Source organism: Physeter macrocephalus, chromosome 11 (assembly GCF_002837175.3).
Source record: "Physeter macrocephalus isolate SW-GA chromosome 11, ASM283717v5, whole genome shotgun sequence".
NCBI lineage: Eukaryota > Metazoa > Chordata > Mammalia > Artiodactyla > Physeteridae > Physeter > Physeter macrocephalus.
The window spans coordinates 102680099-102695892 of NC_041224.1; the positions used below are offsets into that span (position 1 = coordinate 102680099).

At 36.7% G+C, this 15794-nt stretch overlaps 1 protein-coding gene across 4 annotated transcripts in view; it reads left to right on the forward strand.

The window, feature by feature from the left end:
- Nucleotides 1-381: 381 nt before the first annotated feature.
- DPH6 (diphthamine biosynthesis 6) overlaps nt 382-15794 on the forward strand; it is a 169924-nt gene continuing 154511 nt past the window's right edge. For 3 of the 4 annotated variants that reach the window (XR_008618626.1, XM_055088334.1, XM_007103574.4), the window contains exons 1-3: nt 382-434; nt 3660-3754; nt 8699-8892. Coding sequence is in view for 3 of the 4 variants with exons in the window: in XM_055088334.1 (XP_054944309.1) it covers nt 394-434; nt 3660-3754; nt 8699-8892 (330 nt within the window). In the remaining variant the exon portion in view is untranslated. Of the gene's footprint in view, nt 435-2209; nt 2297-3659; nt 3755-8698; nt 8893-15794 lie in introns of those variants that run through there. The other variant, XM_055088335.1, reaches the window with a different exon arrangement.

The window sequence follows — 15794 nt, forward strand, 5'->3', positions numbered from 1 at the left end:
GGGTGGGTGGGTGGGTGCCTGAGGAAGTAAAGACAAACTTGCTTTCCCTTTGCATGTCCACAAGTGTTTCAATGGCTGGCATAAACGACTTTGAACATTCTCCTACCCAAACAAATCCAGGGCTCCGAGCGCGGCGACGCAGGCCCTGCCCTTCTCCAGGCAGCTTCAGTGCCCTCACTTAGGTGGTTAGGCCGCGCCTAAACAGCGTTCTTTTCCGGGCCGGGACGTCCCTGCCTCAGGGACTAGGCGCCAAGGTGGCGCGTACTCCGCGCCCAGGTGCCCCGTGGGCTGCCGCAGGGGCCGCAGCACCGGTCGCCTGACAGGCGGCGGAACGAACACCCGGGCGAGGACCTGCGCGCGTCACGGCGGCGGCGGCCCGCGCCCGCCGCACGCATGCGCACTGCGCCCAACATGAGGGTCGCGGCTCTGATCAGGTAACCGCCCCAGTTCCGCCTTTCTCCTGCCTGGCAGCCTACAGTCCCTTTCTGCTGAGCGGCGGGAGCTGCCGCCGCCGCCGAACTGACGGTGTCCCTGCAGGAGCAGCGTGTCGGGGGCTCGGCGGCTCCTCCCGGTAGCAGGAAGAGGCGGAGCCTTCGGGCTACCGCCCGGCCGGGCTACTCCCTGGTCCCGGGCTGGCGCTCCTCCTTTCTGTCCGTCGCCGCCTCCCTGGTCTTCTGGGCCCCAAACTTGGGTTCAGATTGGTTTCACTTTAAAACTACGGATACCTAGGTCTCACCGCCTGAGGGCTGGTTAAATTACTCCGACCCGACTTGGGGTCGGATTCTCAAAAACTGAAGTTTGAGGGGCACTGCTTGACGCCACTTAGTCTCTCCCGCCCTTTTCTCTCTTTCTTCATCCTGTTTTATAGTTCCCTTCAGTCTTTCTGCCTGTCCTCCGGCCCTCCCTGGTTCCCTAGGTTGTTACCAGCCCCGCCCCCTCCTGCAAAAGACCACCTCTCCCTCGCCTGCCGTCCCATTAATGACTGGACTGTTAATGGCATAGATGTGTTTTACTTTGGTGCTCAAGGATAGAGATGGAATTATCCTGTTTTATCTTAGATCCAGTTGCCATTGCTTTGGACACTCATGATTGCTTTTAGAAAAGTGACCTTACGGTAACATACTCCATTTTCCAAAAGGAGTTTGAAATCTAGTAACCCATCATGTTTTTAGGTGTCTAAATTAAGTCCTATGACGACCAAAGATTGGTCAGCTTAAATGTCTCCATACTCAATCTGTAAACTGAAGCAGAAGGGAAAAAAACAACAAAATGCAAAAGGGAATTCAGACTACTTGAACATTTGTTTGATGAGTTTGGGATCTGTATAGAGTGAGGTGAATAGAGGGCAACCATGCGAAGCCCATTGAAGATTTCATGAAAGTTTTTGTTCAGTGACCTACGAAATTAATACTGGCTGACAATAGTGTGACCTATTAAGGACTCGATATCACATCTTTTACTTCAATGCCATTGTTAGGATACTGGACTATAATGCCAAAATAATTTTTTTCAATGAATTTCTTCTGTAAACAATGTGATTAAGCTTCCAACATTCTGGACTTCATCTGATCTAGATATGTAAGAACAAAAAGCAGTCCAGGAAATGAGTAATTCATATCCACATGCAGTTTACCAAAAGTTTAACCATTAAAGTGAGACACTTAACTAAAGTCTCAGAAATGTTGAAGGGAAGGAGAGAAGATTGGTATAATCCATTACACTAAATATTCTGTAATGTGCATATGTTACTTTTATAATAAAAAAGCAAATTACTTTTAAAAAAAGGCAATGTTGGAAAATTGTTGCTAAAATGTAAGATCTGTATAAATGTTGGAAGACATAACTAGGAGTACAGAACATAATATGTACATACAAATATGAATGCATACATAATACATATATACATTTGTATGCATATACACTTGAATGTATTTGGATTTAAACTTAAAACAGTGAATCTGCTTGCAATAAATATATTTAGTGTGTGCACTAAGAGATGGGATATGTGTGTGTGTTCTAGGGAATAAGTGAAACCAAGATTCTTACATTATCTTTAGACCATGAAGAGCACATTTTCCTAATACACAAAAGATTGCATCATTGAATTTTATAGTTGAATGACACCTTGGGGATTAGTTAGACCATTCTCTAATTTTATAATGAAGCATGTGAACCCAAGCACATTGAGTAACTTAGTTTGGTATTCCAGAATTGGGAACTGAAATTCTGATCTTGTGAAGGATGTCTCCCTTAACATATGCTGATGTACTTTGTGATGTTCTAAGAAGTGAGTAAGGTACTTGGCATTTTCCAAACTTAATTTTGTTCTTAGAGTATTTGTTGGACACTAGTGTTCCACAGAACACAATTTGGGAAATACTATTTTAAAATCACATTTGAAATCTTAGCATATTTTAAAATAAAAGGACAAGTTCTGATTGTGGATGTATACCCTTTAATCTTTAATATTCTAAATATTCTAAAGAATTAGATCATCTTGTCTTGGGGAAATAAAACAGTGAGGTTCAATAGGAGAAGTTGTGAAAGATGTACTTGGGGGAAACATCAGAAGCTGAGGAGAGAGAGCATGATGTGTAACTTCACTTTGCCCCTTGCAATCTCCCTCCTCTTGAGAAGTTCTGGAATAACAGTTGTTACTGATCAGAATATGGTAGAGGCTGACAAATGCTGGGAACTAAAATAAATGGCAAAAGGGCCAACTTCTAGGGTAATCAGTCTCTTGGTTTCTTTGCTTATAAATAGGTCTAAACATTATCTGGGGGTACATTTGCAGATTTTAGCAAAGATTAGAATGAAGGGAAACAGGAATAAAACAAAGGAAGAGAGACAAAGATAAAAGAAAGGAAGAAACATGCAAGAGAGTACTAAACTGAAGTAGTATAGAGGTTGCCATTCAACCTTGTTATAGATGAATGACTTTTGGTCTTGAATAAGTGATTTGCCAGGTAGGTAGATTTGGTACCACAATTTAGAATTTCCTGTCCATCTGTTTATTAGATTTATGACTCAGGCCTTATCCTGCCATCATATGTAGTGATGGCTGAAAGATGAAGTACTGATAGTACTGATGTTTAACTTTATCAGTGTAATTCAGCATTTTGCTTTCAACCTCTACAGAATTTGAACCCACCAAGTACATCAAACTTTGTCATTTGATTGGATCTCAGATCTTTAATTTGATCCTTTAATTGGTGATGGTGACCATGTTAGAGTTCTTAAAGTGGAACAGAACAGGTGTTTTTTTCTACTTTTTCATAGAAAATTTCACCTGAGAAGTATATATAATAGTTTAACTGAAATGTAAAATTAAATCATATTTTATTTGCAAAACACTTTATATATTAAGCAAAGCCACTGTCGCAAACCAAAGAGTTGCCATTTTTTGTTTAGCATAGTCTTTGTTATAATGGCATATAATTTCGTAAGCCCTTGTGAGTAGCAGCCTTAGATAATCAGATTTGTTTGATCAGTTGTGTATGCTATGGAAATTACATGTGTTTTTTGCATTCTAATGTAAAATAGTCCCTCAAATATTCTGAAAAGCTGAAAAAATGTGTTCTATTTCTATATCTAATGAGTCTATGTCCAGTAATGGTCAGTAACCTGATATTTGTCTCATCTATTTATTTATTTTTTAGTGGTGGGAAGGACAGCTGTTATAATATGATGCAGTGCATTTCTGCTGGGCATCAGATTGTTGCTTTAGCAAATCTAAGACCCCCTGAAAACCAAGGTAAGTTTATAACTATCAGAAAGTTCTCTAAATGACTGAAACTCCAACCTCATAATCGCATTCTATTGTTATGCAGTATGCAAACAATAAAAGGAACTCATATATCTTTAGCACTGATTACCTGCTGTGTTCTATGCTAAGTGTTTTCAATTACATATCCTTTACTCCTTGTAAGAACTCCTAGAAAGTTTTATTAGACAAAGATACTGAAGCTTAAGAGTTTTATAAATTTGTCCCAAGGTGTAATAGCTAGAATATACTTGCAGAGCTGAGACTTGAATCCTCTTACTTCAGAGTGCACTGCTGTTCCACTACAACACTTTTCCAAGTGTTGTTGGCAATGCACAGTTAAATAAGATACAGCTTCTTGGAGCTTGGGAAGTAAGACATATATTAATAAATGATAATATATGAATTTTGTTATTAAAAGCATCTAGTTTAGCCACCTTAGATGTAAGCTAAATGTGTGAGACTTGAGAGAGCCATAGAGCAATGTATTTCTACTTTTTATTTGTCTGTGGTAATAAGGACATCTACAAATAATCCATAGACCTTATTTTAGCTACTTTTATCAGTTTTTCTCCAATGAAATTTCCCCATTTAGAACTGTTTTTTTCTCTATGTCCATGTCAGTGTCCAGATTTCCTCTTTTAATAAGGACACCAATCATACTGGAGAAAGGCCTTACCCTAATGACCTCATCTTAACTAATTACATCTTCAATGACCCTATTCCCAAGTAAGGTCACATTTTGAGGTATTAGATGTTAGGACTTTAACACAAGAATTTGGGAGCAACACAATTCAAACAGCAACAATATCTTTTTTTTAATTGTGATATAATTGATGTATAACACTGTATTCGTTTTAGGTGTATAACATAATGATTCGGTGTGTGTGTGTGTATATATATATATATATATATATATATATATATATATAGTGAAATGATTACCACAATAAGTTTACTTAACATCCATCACCACACATAATTATAATTTTTTTCCCAATCAGACTTTTAAAAAAAGAAAAATATTTACTGATTTGCTTTTTATTATACCCGTACAACCATAGATATTAACTGCTAAAATGTAATAGGGCAAGATTAACACTTGTCTAACTCTATTACTACTTTTCTAGTAAGATCTTTTTATCATCCCCTTTACTCAACTTCTTTCAAGATTCCATGCTTTTGCTCTACTATTGTTTTAGGATGAATTATTAGTGAAAATCCTGATCATAGTTCCTGGCATGAAGTAGGCACCCAGTAAATTTAGTTGAATCTGGATCTAGCACTAAATATTTCCTTCCTTCCTTCCTTCCTTCCTCAGTGCTGCCAGTATATTGAATTTTTGTTTTTATATCATTTTACAGTTGTTTTCTATTTATTTTGTCTTTTTCTTTTTTTCTTTATGCCCAGATAGGTTGTTTGTAAGCTTCTTGAGAGGAGAGGTCGTATCTTTTGTGTTCCTTTAATTGTTCCTCAGCACTTGGGACAGCTCTGTGCCTCTGATAAGCATTCACTCAAGGTTTATTGATGGACAGATGAATAATGAACTAACTAGAATTAGCCCTGCAAGAGTGAGCAGTTATTTCAGTCAGATATTTGAATTTTCTTTCCTTCTCTGATTAAGACACAAGTAATGCTGGAAGTGAAGTGGGGAACATAGAGATTAGAAATATTTTATAGGAAGAAATAGAACAGGTCCTGTGGAGGTCCTGTAGAGGGTCAGGGGTAAACATACACTTTAGGATTTTGTACTGGGCTTCTGATGATTAATAATAATAGCTTTTTTGAAGTGATATGTTTAGAAAATAACCTCCTATTTCTGACTTTAAATAATAAAGAGAAAATTCTTTGACTAAGGGTGAGTGGGAACTATACTCTAACTTCTATATTATAAAAGAAGAAGCAGAATTTCCTTGCAGGTTGTGTTCGGTTACCAAAGGAAAGAATTTTCTTATCCCCTGTGGCCAGTCAGGCAAGTGAGTTTTTTAAGCTTTCTATCTTTAGAGGTGTTGGTATTTAAAAAGCAGATTGTATTATATAATATATAATACATACATGATATAATTTCATTCCCTGGAGTTTCTATCTTCAGCTTTTCTATATGAATTATTACAGTTACCTTGTACTGAATCATTAACGTACAGAGTTTCCTTGACTTACAGTAGGGTTATGTTGAAATACATAAGTTGAAAATATCCTGTCAAAAATTCATTTAATACACCTAACCTACTGATCATCATAGCTTAGTCTAGCCTACCTTAACTGTGCTTAGAACACTTAAATTAGGCTACCACTGGGCAAAATCATCTAACACAAAGCATATTTTATAATAAAGTGTTGAATATCTTATGTAGTTTATTGAATTCTGTAGTGTGTGGAAGTGAAAAACAGTATGGTTGTATGGGTACAGAATGGTTCTAAGTGTATTGGTTGTTAACCCTTGTGATCGTGTGACTGACTGGGAGCTGTGGCTCTCTGCTGGGCATCACACAGAGTATCGAACACGTATCACTAGCCTGGGAAAAGATGAGAATTCAAAAGTCGAAGTACAGTTTTTACTGAATGCGTATTGCTTTTGTACCATTGTAAAGTTGAAAAATCCTACATTTAACCATTTAACCAAAAATCCTAACCTTAACCAAGTTAAGGACTGTCTTTATAACCTTCCATGTGCTCGGGGTTCACTAGCAGAGTGGTAAGATGACACGCAAAGTATATCTTTAAATTACACCTCATGGTGTAAATGGAGCCATTTATTTAGAATATTGTTAGTGAGAAAAAATTTAGTAGTAAATGGAATTGGAATATTACACAATAAAAGCTGGAAAAAATCAGCTGCAACTCTCATTGTAATGGAAGAGAATAGATGGCTGTGGGTTGGTAGATGGAGAGGGTTTAGCTAATCGCGATTTAAAGTCAGCAGGAAGTTGATGATTATTGAATGAATCATTGACTGACTTTTTCCCCCAACCATGTAAAAGGAATCTTAATGAGGAATGACTGGTAGAGGTGACTCCAGTACAAAGTTGGTTAAAGTAAATCACAGCACTGAGTTTTCAATGGGTAGTCTGGAAAAGACTTTATCCCCATTAATGGGGATAAATGTGAACTTGTCATAAAATTCACAAAGCCATCTCTTTAAATTTGTAGTAGGAACTTTTGTGGCCGTGTTAATTGAGGTGCTTCAGGCAACAGTGGAGCCTTTTGGTTTTATTTGCTCTCATACCATTGTTGCTATGTAGTTTCCATTAATAAAAGTTACATTGTGGTTGGGACTAAATGGAGCCTTAAAGGAAAATTGTCTTCTAGGTTTTTGAAGTCAGTAAAGTGTTTTAATTATTAGGCTAACATCAGGAAGTTTCTTGCTAAGTAGCTCAAAGTTATTTAAATATATTAATTCGATTGTATTAATTGCCTTTAAAACTAATACATTTAAAGATCTAGTTTAAACTTGAGATGAAGGTAATCTGAAAGGTTTTTAGGTAACTTTGGCTATATCTCTCCTTCCTACTGGGACCAGGACTAGACAGATTTATAATAATAATGTGAGTACATGGAAGCCAGTCTGTTATGTGAGTTCAGAAATCTGGTGAGCCAAAATCTGATAGCATATGGTGGCAGTTTTGATTATTGAAGGGCCCTTACAATATCATTTTTCATGCCTTTTGATAGAATTCTTTCACATTCAGTGGAAAGCCTAGACCTGCTTGGCATATATGCATATAGAAATACATATATGTCAAACATTGTTTTGTAACTTTTTGAAAACTTAATAATGTATTGTGAACATTTTCCCTGTCATTAAGTAGTATTCTACCATAGCATTTTCTAGATATTGTATTTGGAACACAAATACCCTATGAAAATATAAGTGTTCTGTGGATAAATAACTTTGAGAGATAATTCATACACTCTCCCCTTGTTAGAGCACCTTAAAGCAGATTAGCCTAGGAAGAACTGCAGTTAAAACACCTGTTTAATATGGTTTATCCTCATTTTTTATAAATTTGTTTGACTACAGAGTCCTTTTTTTTCATCCAATACCTATTAATATCTCATGGAATTTCTATTCTGCAGAACATACTTTAGAAAATACTCCTCTTCAAAATTATATTAATGGCTGCATAATATTTTATTATGTGAATATACTATAATTTTAATCTGTTATAAACAACGCTGTGATGAACATCTTTGCAAATAATCTTTGTGTATATTCATGATTCTTTTTTCTAAAAAAAAGTGTTAAGAAATGAGAAAGCGTATTCCAATATATTTCTAAGTTTATTTGTATCACCAAAAAGTCTGATGTGACTCATCTGTTTTGAATATTGTACTCATATTGAAATTTTTGGAATCTTGTGACAACCAGTGATTACTTATTAGCTTAAGTTATGTTTCTATACACATTTGTAACAGCTCTAACAATACTGAATTTATATATGTTTATATGTTTTATTGAAGTAAGAATATAGAATATATCGAGCATCTAAATTTTTTCTTAAAAATATTTGTCACTTATTAACTAAGTACATATTTAATTAAGAGTTTCTTCTACAACTCTAGGTGACTTCATGAATAACTTTGAATGATTTGAAAAAATATTTATGTAATAAAATCTTTAATCGAGTAAACTATTCAAAATTTGCTGGATACATTACTCTTCTCTTTAAACGTTCTATATATAGTTTTAAAAATTTATGTATACTTGTATTTCTAATTGCGATAGAAATGACCACAGCTGATGTGAACTGGATGCAGCTTGAACAAATATGCAACTCTTATGTATTTTATTTCATTTAATAACTGAAGAGAGATATAGTGTAGTAAGCTTTTAAATTGTGTTGACTGCTCTCCAAGCAGTAAAACTTCAGTGGACTTTCAAATCCACTCTCTTTCACTCTGTTTGACTGATTATTTCCACTTTAATTGTTGCAGTGGGGTCAGATGAACTGGATAGCTACATGTATCAGACAGTGGGTCATCACGCCATTGATTTGTATGCAGAAGCAATGGCTCTTCCCCTCTATCGCCGCACCATAAGAGGAAAGAGCATGGATACAGGACGAGTGTACACCAGATGTGAAGGTGATGAGGTTGAAGATCTTTATGAGCTTTTGAAACTTGTTAAGGTATGCAGAGTGACTAATTACCTTTACTGAATTTAGTGTGTAATTTAGTAAATTACATTTACTGAATTATTTAGTAATAAATAATTTACAACTGCTAGTAACCCAGCTGTCCTTTGAAAGGATATTTTGTCTTTTTGGTTAGAAAACTATTACTATGCCTTTATATTACATAGTATTTAAAAATAGAACTTTTGGTGTACTCTGGCACCCATAACGATCAAATGATATTTAATTAAGTTCTCCTTAGGATTTTGGAACTGATCACCTTTCAGTCATGTTTTTAGCAAGTACTTTTTGAATGCCTACTATGTGCTTGTTATACATAGTTCTAGGCACTGAGGATAGGGCAATGAACAGATCAAACTAAGTCCTGTTTCGTTGGGGCTTACTTTCCAGTAGAAGGAGGCAGACAATAAGTAAACAAATTATATACTTGGTGAAGAGTACTATGAAGAAGTATGAAGCGGAGTCAAGGTGATCACTAGTGATGGCAGGGTGTGGTTAAGCAAGACTTTTCTGATACGGTGAAATTTAAATAGACTTAAAGAAAGGGAGAGACTGACCCTTACTTTAAGTTAGTAAGAGGTATGAATTAAATACTTACGTCCCTGTATATAAGAGTTTGGCAGTCAATGTGCATTCATTATTAATTTCTCTAGACAGAAAATTTAGGAGAGAAAGTATGGGACTCATATATCTAGTAAGTACTATACTTAGTAAATGTTAATTAATAGAGATCCTTTTATATTAAGCAGTTATCTTTTATCTTTTCATTCTCATTGATAGTCAATTACTTAAAAAAGAAACTGGTAGGGAAAACACTTAGAATTGTTACATAATTTACTGTCTTATGGATGGCATAAGAAGTAGATACTTTTCAAAGGAAATCACAGGGACCTGATTTCTTCCCTCTGGGGATGTACATGCTAATAACAACTATTTTGATTATCAAACAAAGGGGAAGGCATAAAAGAAGTTTTTTCTTCTTCCCATGTGCACAGCTAAGACCTTGACAGCATTCACTTTGAGGTGTGAAATACTGACCGCAAATTCTGCATTTTCAAAATTTCTTTCTCAGGGTACAGAGAAACTGTGTATTAAGTTTTTAGCATAAACCAATATTACAGAATGGTGGGACTCAACACTAGAGGTAATTGGATTGCTTAAAAATTACTGGTAACTGATAACTTTGGAGAAACTACGTGATAATAACAGGCTTCTGAGAAAGGGAAAGATAATAAATTACTAATCAATTTAATTAAAAATGGGCTGATTAGTAGTAATTAAGAAGAAATTTCCCTTTCAGTCCATGCTGTCTTTGGAGAAATGGATGCTTTGCCATTATCTTTATAGTAACCGTAACCGTCAGTTATGACATAAATTAATGCTAATGTTAAATCTCGACAACTTCTGCTTTGGAAGTTCGTACATGATAATTATAACTATAGCTGAAAGAGATGTTATCAGGTTGTCTGGGACTAAATAGTTCCTTCTTTTCCTGTGCAAAAATATTAATTTTACTATAGGATATTTTAAGGACATAAATATTGGAAATATATTGCTTTTATGGAAGAGATTGTATAACCAGGCTTTTATAGTTAAATCCATTTATAAAACATGGTGCAAAGATTCCAATAGAGGTCTTACATATTCTAATGAATAATTGAGTAATTATGGAAAAATGAATTGAGAGGAGCTATAATTCTTCAAGTTAGACTTCACTTGTTCTAAGGAAAAGATGAAATTGCATTTTTTTAATCCTTTGAATATTAATGAAGAATTGAAAGCATTTAGATTCATTTTCATTTTAAACATTCATTTATAACAGGTTGCAGTTTTGTGACTTTCATATGTATGTCAGTCTTCTGTTTTTGTAAACTCTTTTTCCCCCCGCCCAAATATTAGAGCTAATTTTTGAGTAGGAGGTACTTTTTGCAAAGACTTTAATTGACTAATTGCTGAAAATAAGTAGAAAGACTTGGAAGAATTTACAGGATTAAAAGTTTCCTAACTACTTTCTAGAAGTCATGAAAACTAATAGAAATTCAATAAGCCTTTATGTCTCACAGATTGTCAGGTGATTATGACAGGTGTATATATATATATATATATATATATATATATATTTATATCAAGCTGTTTTCAAAATTTCTGGTTATCATATAGCTAGTCTTTTATTCTTTAGAATTTCTTTAATATTAAAATGTCATTTTGGTTCTCATCTGGATTAGTTTGGTATATAGATAACTTGTATTATTTCCTGAAAATATAGTAATTTTCAAATTGTGTAGGTGTTTTCCTTTTAAGTCACATAAAGCAATGAAATAGTTACTGAAGGATACATCTAAACATCATATCTCTGTAGAGAATATGTTTAGGGATCATGTATTCTTTCTTTCTCCACCTGTTGGGAGCCACTTCTTACTGGATCTCATATCGCCCTCTTTCTTGGTTTATTCCCTAGTTTCAGTGGAATCCATCATTAAGAGACTTCCTTAGAGAAGTTACTTTCAAATCCTTGCATTTTGAAAATGTTCTTATTCTGCCGTCATATTTGACTGATAAATTGGTTGAATTTAATATTTTAGAATGAAGGTCATTTTTCCTCAGATCATTGAAGGCATTGCTCCATTGTCCCCTAGCATTTTGCCAGTGAGAAGTTTGATGCTAATATGATATTTGTTCCTTTTTAGCTGACTCTTTTTAAAAATTAATTAATTAATTAATTTATTTATTTATTTTTGGCTGTGTTGTGTCTTCGTTGCTGCACGCAAGTTTTCTTTAGTTGCGTTGAGCAAGGGCTACTCTTCATTGCGGTGCGCGGGCTTCTCATTGTGGTGGCTTCTCTTGTTGCAGAGCACAGGCTCTAGGCATGTGGGCTTCAGTAGTTGTGGCACGCGGGCTCAGTAGTTGTGGCTCGCGGGCTCTAGAGCACAGGCTCAGTAGTTGTGGCACATGGGCTCAGTTGCTCTGCGGCACGTGAGTTTTTCCCAGACCGGGACTCAAACCCGTGTCCCCTGCATTGGCAGGCAGATTCTTAACCACTGCACCACCAGGGAAGCCCCAGCTGACTTGTTTTTCTTCTCTGTTATCTTTTATGATTGTGTCTTTATGTTTGACGTGCTGAAATGTCACAACAGTGCACTGGACATTGAAGGTTGTTTCCCCTTATCCCTTCTGCAACTTCCTATTGAGTAGCAGCATATCTCTGTCCTCTTTCTCTTAATGATGGTTTAGGGTGGCATTAATGCAGGTGAAAGCCAGTCACAACATGGCATTCTGGCCATAGCCATTAGGTCAGGGATGGTTTTGTTACCCTGCATTGTACCAAATAGAATGAAGCCTAAGATGATGGATTGTTGGCAGAAGATAAGGTCTTTTCTCCTGTGCAGAGGGATGTGTGGATGTGAGACCTAGAACTGTTGTGGCTTTTTTTTGGGGGGGCAGGGAAGAGAACGTGCTGTCAAATATGACACACAAAAAATGTCAGAGTCAGTAGAATTTCAGTGTGAGGATGGCTCTGCAAAATGCTCTTCCATCATTTGTTTGATGATTTACCCCCCTTGACTTTCTTTATTCCCTTTTGCTTGTACCCTCACTGGTCAGAATTTAAATCTCCCAGATTGAATTTTCATGTCTCTTGTCTTTTCTCACATACTTTCCATCTCTGTATCTTTTTGTTGTACATTCTGTGAGGTTTTCGCTTTAAATGCCCTACTTCCTTGTTGAAATTTTCTTTCCATTTTAGCAATCATATTTTCAGTAGCCAAGAACTTGTTTATTGGTTGTTCCTTTTTTAATAACCATCTGTTTTTTCTTCTATAGATACAACGTCCCTACATCCATTTTAAAATACAGATTAGAGATTTTAAACATTATCTTTCATTCCCTAAAATATTCATGTTTTCTTTGGGTTTTTTTTTCTCATGTTTCTTTCTCTTTCATGTTGTAGGCTTTTCTCAAATGTCTCAGTTGCTTGTTCATATCTAAGCATAAGGCAAGAGGAAAGCTGACTGAATGCTTTTGACATTAGAGTTTTTCCAGCCTCACATTTCATCCTTGTTATACCTAGAGTTCAGAATAATGTGGCCTCGTTTGGATCCTTTCTTGGCTTTCTTCTCTTCCATACAAACAGTAGGTTACAGCTTCCTCTGTTGATTTATCAGTTGTTCCTTATTCTTCTGCTTTCTGACTCGAGAAAACTAAATGAAATTCCTTTTCCATTGGTGTCTCCCCCCGTTTTCTTTGTTTTCTGGAGATTATAACTTTGTTTTCATTTTAATGGAATCTCTTGATCCAGAAATCTGTCTTAATTTCATTCCAATGGAATTCATTTAATATTCTTCCCTAAGTTGAGTATTCAATTTCAGTCTTCCTCTTCTAATCTTTGGTACTTTTCTTCTTTCATGTTCCTTTTTGCATTAGGCATTTTATCTTGGTATTGATGATGTTAAATATGATGTTACGTTACCTAGTGGACACTATTGTAATTTGAATACAACAATAAGTGAATAATGATCTTTTTTCTTTTTTGGATAGAATATTTACTATTGATAGACAAGCTTGTGAAAAACTTATTTTTTAAAACTGGATTTTAATTTAAAATTTTTAGAAAACATCAGTTGCTACTTTACTCTTTGTATTGGTCAGAATTCTTTTGATTATAAGGAGCAGAAAGTAATGTTCAAGCTAGTTTAAATAAAAAGAGAATTTACTGACAATGACCTAAAGATAAGTTTAGCTTCAAGTAGATTAGAAACAGGATACAAACTATGTGACCAACCCTCCTGCTGGGCTGTTTTTATCTCTTGCCTTTCTTTTCTTTTGATTCTATTCTCAGTCTGGACCCTTGTAGTTAGAAGATGGTTCACAGTTACATTCTTTCTAGTTCCTACCTAGTAGGAAAAGCTCTAATCTTCTTAAATAGCTAGAGGGAAAATCCACTTATGTTTCATTGTCACTCAGTGGCCTGACATGTATCATCCATGAACGTGTTGTTGTTGAGAGAAAATGATTTCATTTGATTGGACAGGCCTAGATCCTGTTCCGTTCGTGGAGCAAGAGACTGAGTCGTGATTGCTGTAACCACATCTACTGTGGTTCTGTGGGAAGAACAGAACCCACTGTTGGAAGGGTAGGTCTCCAAATATAAAGCAGGCTGTTGCCGGTAGAAGGCTGAACTGTGGCAGGGGGTAAAGAGTAACAAGTTTCCTGAGAATAAATAGGTTCCAACTGCTTACAAACTTGAGAACCATTCTAAATGGTTCTTCTTTCGAGATCTTCCTCCCTTTCTCCCCACCCCTCCCCCCTTCTTTTCTTTCCTCCCTCCCTCTCTTCCTTCCTTCTTGGCTTCTTTCAAAAATAGTTGACCATAGGGGCTTCCCTGGTGGCGCAGTGGTTGCGCGTCCGCCTGCCGATGCAGGGGAACCGGGTTCGCGCCCCGGTCTGGGAAGATCCCACATGACGCGGAGCGGCTGGGCCCGGGGGCCGGGGCCGCTGGGCTTGGAGGATCCCACGTGCCACGGAGCGGCTGGGCCTGTGAGCCATGGCCGCTGGGCCTGCACGTCCGGAGCCGGTGCTCTGCACTGGGAGAGGCCACAGCAGAGGGAGGCCCGCATACCCAAAAAAAAAAAAAAAAAAAAAAAAAAAAAAAAAAAAAAAAATAGTTGACCATTGGAGCTACAATAGTAAGCTTATACTCTAGGACCTGTATATTCAGTCGCTCATGATTTCTCTACCTTAATATCCTGTAGGCATGGTAAGCTCAACAAGTTCAAAACTTATTCATTATCTTTCTGCACAAACTTGCTCCCTTTTCTGTATTTCCCTCTTAGTTGAAAACATCGTCATTTACCCCATCACCTAAGGCTAACCTGGGCCCTCACTACCAGACTTCCACTTTCTCTCAGTTGTCTCCCACCCCAACCATAACCATTTGATCTACAAGACCTTTTGATATTACTTCTATGACTTCTGAAGTTGACCCTTTGACTTCATTCCCACCATAAATGGTTTCTTTATCTATACTGTGCAAGCCTTCTAACTAGCCCACTTGCCTTCAATATTGCCTTCTGTACCCTCCAGCCTTGCTACCACATTGTCATCAGCTGATCTGCATACATACGTAAATAACCCATACTTCAGATAAAGTCCAAACACATTAGCCTGGCAAAAAAAGACTCTAGGAAGAGGCCCTTGCAAGCCTACCTGTCTGATCCTGCCATTCCCATGCAAGCTTCTGGGTTTGAGTTATAATGAACTAATTAGGTTTCCTGGAGATTGCTTTTTCATATCTGAGTCTTTGCCTATGCTTTTCTACATCTTTATTTGTTTGTTCTCCTGAAGAATCTCTTGTTGTTTCATACCCTTCTGTGGAATTGGCTCTAATTCACCTTCCTGTCTCTTCCTTGGCAGCTTGTCCATACCTCTACTGTGCTTCTTAGGATTTTATCAATACTAGGATTGTTTATATGATTGTCTCTTGCTAGACTGTGAGGCCCTCAAAGACAATCTCAGCACTCTTCATTTTTACATCTCTAGTGTCCAGCTATGTTCCTGGCATATGGATGACTTTTAAAGGATAGTTGAACAAATTAGTCCCAAATTTAACAAATTATTATTATTATTATTTTTGGCTTAAAACAACCAATTTATTTTATTTATTATTATTTTTTTAAGATCTTTATTGGAGTATAATTGCTTTACAATGGTGTGTTAGTTTCTGCTTTACAACAAAGTGAATCAGTTATACATATACATATGTTCCCATATCTCTTCCCTCTTGCGTCTCCCTCCCTCCCACCCTCCCTATCCCACCCCTCTAGGTGGCCACAAAGCACCGAGCTGATCTCCCTGTGCTATGCGGCTGCTTCCCACTAGCTATCTATTTTACATTTGGTAGT